Source organism: Cyprinodon variegatus, unplaced genomic scaffold (genome assembly GCF_000732505.1).
Source record: "Cyprinodon variegatus isolate N-32 unplaced genomic scaffold, C_variegatus-1.0 Scaffold516, whole genome shotgun sequence".
NCBI lineage: Eukaryota > Metazoa > Chordata > Actinopteri > Cyprinodontiformes > Cyprinodontidae > Cyprinodon > Cyprinodon variegatus.
Genome location: NW_015150969.1, coordinates 362912 through 368103, shown reverse-complemented (window position 1 = coordinate 368103; position 5192 = coordinate 362912). Strand labels below are relative to the sequence as shown.

Genomic DNA, 5192 nt, shown 5'->3' with positions numbered 1-5192 from the left:
CAGCTGGTTTGGTTGCTTGGTAACTCTGGATTAAGCAGCTAACCCAAGCTACTTCAAAAAGGTGCTCATCTGGGAAGGTCGGGCCATTCTGAAGTCTCTAGAGGGAGTCATACTATCGCTCTCCACTGAGGTTGCTTCCAATGACAAATCTTGTTAGGGTCTTTGTTTTTCTATTGTAATAGAGCTTCCTGTCATAGAGAGGATCTTTGTAGTGCTGCTGTACACTGAGAACATTTCTTAATCAAGATGACTAGCTTGTTTATAAGGAGTTGAAGGATCATCTCTCTTCTCCGGATAATTACCCCTGATGGTATTACAGCCAAAGACCTAAACCAGGAATATCTTTCTTGTTGAAATCTGTTTTCTTGTGAATCTCTTTAACGTTCAACCAGTGAACCTCAGTCCGCCTCTGATTCTCAAGGAAAAGATCTTACCTGTGTGCAGCAGTTCTCAGTCTTCATCATCTGCCTTCACGCTCTCCAGCACGACGTCTGTTGTAGCACCAATGCGCTTAGATATCTCTCACATTTTCCTGGACTTCTGGGGTACAGTCTCCAAAGCCCGCTGAATCAAACCCCTACAGATCCATACTACCACCCCTTCATCTCTCAAGTAAGCAAATCCATCAGTCATGAGTAGTCATCAACCAACTCCTTCCTGATCAGCCTGCTATCTTCTCTCAGACCAACTAGAAATTTCAACTGACTTCCTGTAGTTCTCTGCTTCCAGATTCTTATTGCTTTTATGAATAAAATCTTAAAAGTTAAAATTTGACTGTTCATGTGATTCTGCATATGGGTCAAACTATAAACAAAACTCACAAATCTTTCATTTTTAGAAGAGGTCATTAAACGCCATAACATCCCCAGCACCCAGGACTGCTTTGCAGGAAGAATATGACAATCATGGGTTCATATTTCCCACATACTTTAAATATTATCTGACATACAGGTAAGTGGTTATATTTTCTTTCCCAGCTACAGTAAAAGGCTGCAATTTGAAATCTAGGCCCCGTTTCCACTGGTGTAATTTTTTTTTAATCTAATCCCATTCATCTGTGGGTCTTTCTCTGCATTCTGTCTTTCTACCAAATGTCGAAAACAAGGTTAAGTGTTTTCTGCAGGTATTAAAGTGAGCATATATGGTTAGTTTTCCTCTCTGTTCCGGGCATGTTCCACCAGGAAGAGACCCAGAGGGAGACCCAGGACACACTGGAGGGACTATGTTTCTCGGCTGGCCTGGGAACACCTTGAGTTTCCCCTGTAGTAGCTGGCCCAAGTTGCTGAGGAGAGGGACCCGTGTGCCTCCCTTCTGAAGCTGCTACCCTCGTGAACTGAAGGTCGGACGGACAGACAGACGGATGGACGGACAGACAGACGGATGGACGGACGGATGGACAGACGGATGGATAGATGGATGGATGGATGTTACAAATATGGGTCATCTCAAATTTATCTCATTGGGTTTGTCTTTAATAACTAAAGTGACATGACTGAATAGTTTAATAATAGTTTAATAAGTGAATGACATAAAAACATAGATAATTAGCTAATTAAAGTAGCTCAAATGTTTTCGAATACATTGTCATAGTCAACCTTCTGATTTGTGCTTCTAACTAATTAGAGGACACTTGGTGTGGTAGATTATTATTTATTTATTTAGGGGGTCTTTTGAGTAAACTTTTAAGTATATACAGTATATACAGCCAAGTTTATGTGCATGAAAAGGAAACCAAGCCTGGAATATGATTATGTTTATTTATTATCAGATTATTTTTATCAAATTTTACAAGAAAGAAAAAAACATGATTTAGATGAAACTATAGTTCGAATAAACAAACATGGAAGGAGATAATCTTCACTAACCTATCACACATATGCCATACCCTTCTATAATACTTAGGGTTAATACAATTTTTCTTAAAATAAAAAACAAAATAAGGTAGATTAATATTTTTATTGAAACCAAAATCTATTAATTTTGGAGGCTGCACAGCAAAGAGTTTTGTGCCAGATGCTCATAGATACATGCTGATGCTAAATACTAAGCTGCAGCTACAAATACATACAACCCTGTATGACATTGTATAATCACCACAGGCTTTGCTTTTCACACACACATATGCTGATTGGGTATCTATGGGATACTTGTTGCTCTAGAAGCTATTTAGATGTTTATTTTGGTTGTCTTTTGTTTAAGTTTTCCTTATGCTTTGCTTTCTGTTTTTTTCCCCTCTCATCTCATGCAGGTGCGGAATCAGACTTCTAGGAGCTACTGTATATCTGTTTTGTATGTTGTTTTGTTTTTTTCTCTTTTCCATTTAATCTTCCCTCTTTCCTCTTACTCTCTCTCCCCTTAATTCTTATACCCTCTTCCTTTCAGTCTCTGTGTCTGTTCTATTTTTATTCCCTAAATTATCAATGAAGTTACATATAAACGTACAAAACAGAACCTTAATACAACAAACATAATGATCTGATTGTGAAAAAAACAATCTGTTGGGCCGTTATCTAGCTCTGGCATATCTATTCCCAGAACTATATTGGTAAAGCACAAAGAAAAAAGATAAAAAAAAGAACAGAAAATGGAATCCCCATGCTATTAAAACTGATTTTAAACTAAACTTGAATAAATGGTTAACAGTTTCACCAAAAAGACAAAAATGAATCATAGTCTAATTCAAAAAGTGAAGAAAGGGTAAAAACGGTAGAGAAAAATGCTAATTTAAAGATGGCCGCTATTTATCAGCAGATTTTCTTCACCATTGCTTAATGATGCTCACTGCTGTCAGTGTCGAGGATAGCCCAGTGGGCCTGGAGGGAAGTGGGAGGTCCATGAACGCTGCCGCTAAGGAAGCGCAGTTCGGCGTCTGGGTGGGTAGGATACATGTTGAAGGTATGGCCTGTGGGCTGACCAACATGCAGGGAGCGGCCCTTATCGGTGACAAAGATCAGCGACTGAAGGTAGTGAGTGTACTTCCCAGAGATCTGGATGATTTTTTCATCCTTAAATAGCTCCAACTCATTAGGTGCACCAGATATGTAGCCAACTACCGGACTCCAAACCCCCTCGTACCGAAGTTGGAAGCTGAAAAATAGGAAGTGAGGTGTGATATTGGTTTTTTTAGATTGTGTAGGAATAACATATTTATGTACCTTCAAGTCACAGACAGTAGTCATAATAACATAAATAATAGACTTTTTAAACTCCATTTGTTTAAACATCTTTATTTCTATCTGTTTTGTATCTGACCATAACTTTCTAAAATTCACCCATAGATGTAGTTGTTGTAGAGATCCCACACTCTAACAGCTGTGATTCTGCCCACCCCGGTGACGCTGTACGAGGAGCCCCCTCCATATCCCACAGACGGCGAAAAGGAGTAATGAGAGTCTGCAAAGACAAGAAAAATACATGGGAATTGCTATTATGAGGTTTGAGGATGGATTGTGGATTTCTTTACACGACACAGAAGCTTTAATGTCAAAGACCCCAGAAACATTGATTATATATATATATATATATATATATATATATATATATATATATATATATATATATATATATATATATATATATATATTTGAAAACTGCGGTTTTTGACTTGTCTGTCCAAAGAACACCTTCTAAGTCTAAAACACTTTGCAGCAAAAGTTGGTCTTGGTTTTATATTTTTCCTAGAGAGACCTGTAATATCATATTAACAGTTAAAAGCCTTTTTGAGATTCTGTTGTGATATTTTTATGGTTATGCTAGATTTCATTTATCAATTTGCAGACTGCTTTTATAACTTGCTAGAAGAACCAGATCTGGGCATGTTTGTTTTAATTAGAGTGCCTCACCATTTCAGACTATTTTTTTTTGTACACTACAATGTTCCTCTGACATGAATTAAGGTTTTTCTTACCAGAAATTGATGTCAGCAGATCCTAATATTTTCACAATCATAAATGTTATAATTTAGATTTCATGGAAAATTATAAACCTCCTTGTGTTCAGCTCTTTCTGTAAATTAGACTTGATGACATTTCAATTTCATAAAAACCAACAAGCTTACACTTAGGGTAAAATCCAGCATTAATTCATGCAGGGCTTGCTTTTCTATTTTGTTAGTAAATTTCGCATCAGTAAACTAACATATTTAACATTACCCACAAATTTCTCCTCACAGATTTTAAACATCATATCTACATAATAATCATAAATGAAAGAATCATTCGTTGATGACTATTTGGATTTATCAGTCTTAGGTCTTTGGTTTGCACTCTGGAACTTTTTGCTGTCTACTGACCTTTTTGAGGAAGTAATAATTTTTGTTTTTATAAAATCTCCAAAGATGAAGCTGCAGACTCAACAATGACTCATTTCTAAATAAGAACAAAGGTTCATCTGCATATTTAAATATAGTGAAAAAAAGTGTGATACTTACCATCAGCCGAGGCACAGACCAACAAGAGAGCAAATACAGCGATGTAATGCATTCTGTGAAGCAAATAAATAGTGACTCAGACCACTTTGCTGAGCAGAACTTCACTCACTCAATGTAATGAATAAGGTGACATAAGAAACTGTGATATTTTTACATGCCTGGAAAACAGTTTTTGCAGGATAAGCCAAACTAACCTACAGGAAAGTAAAGAAAGATTAAAGTTTGATCAGATATACTGTAACACAGCTTCCCCTGTTTGTGGTGTCTGATAATGTAAGAAAATTAAATAAACAACTAATTGTCTGCTGACTATTAAAAATTTAAAAGCACTTACAACTTTCTCAAATGTTCTCTTGCACATTCAGAGTCTTTGCATCTGTATCCAGATCTTGCTTTGGTCAGGCTTCTCTTCTCACAGGTTCAGTACCAGCACTTTTATAGCAGTGTGGCACGCCCCTTCAGATTACAAGGTATTTACAGTGACTGGTTACTTTACTTGTAGCGCAACTGAATCAGATGTGTTGGTGAAAAGTAACACCTTTTTTTTTTGTTTGTTTTTTTTTTTTACAAACCAATGTTGAGTTGTAAGGATGCAAGGTAATATGCAACATTAATGTTGTCTTTTTAGATGTGTACATAAATATTAGCAATGTTAACTTCATTTATTTTTTAACATAGGGCTTTGGTATGACAGCTATAACTGGAAATACAACCTCTTCGATGGTTATCATGAAATGTCTTCTAGGAATCTATCACTTGTACT

At 36.6% G+C, this 5192-nt stretch overlaps 1 protein-coding gene across 1 annotated transcript; it reads right to left on the bottom strand.

Moving 5' to 3' along the window:
* Positions 1 to 1738: 1738 nt before the first annotated feature.
* Positions 1739 to 4874, bottom strand: LOC107094933 (zymogen granule membrane protein 16-like). The gene is made up of 5 exons (XM_015390853.1): positions 4764 to 4874; positions 4588 to 4623; positions 4430 to 4482; positions 3273 to 3393; positions 1739 to 3087 (listed from the first exon to the last, which is right to left on the bottom strand). The coding sequence occupies exons 3-5, from the start codon at positions 4479 to 4481 to the stop codon at positions 2769 to 2771; spliced, it is 492 nt and encodes a 163-aa protein (XP_015246339.1). The 5' UTR covers position 4482; positions 4588 to 4623; positions 4764 to 4874; the 3' UTR covers positions 1739 to 2768.
* Positions 4875 to 5192: the final 318 nt, after the last annotated feature.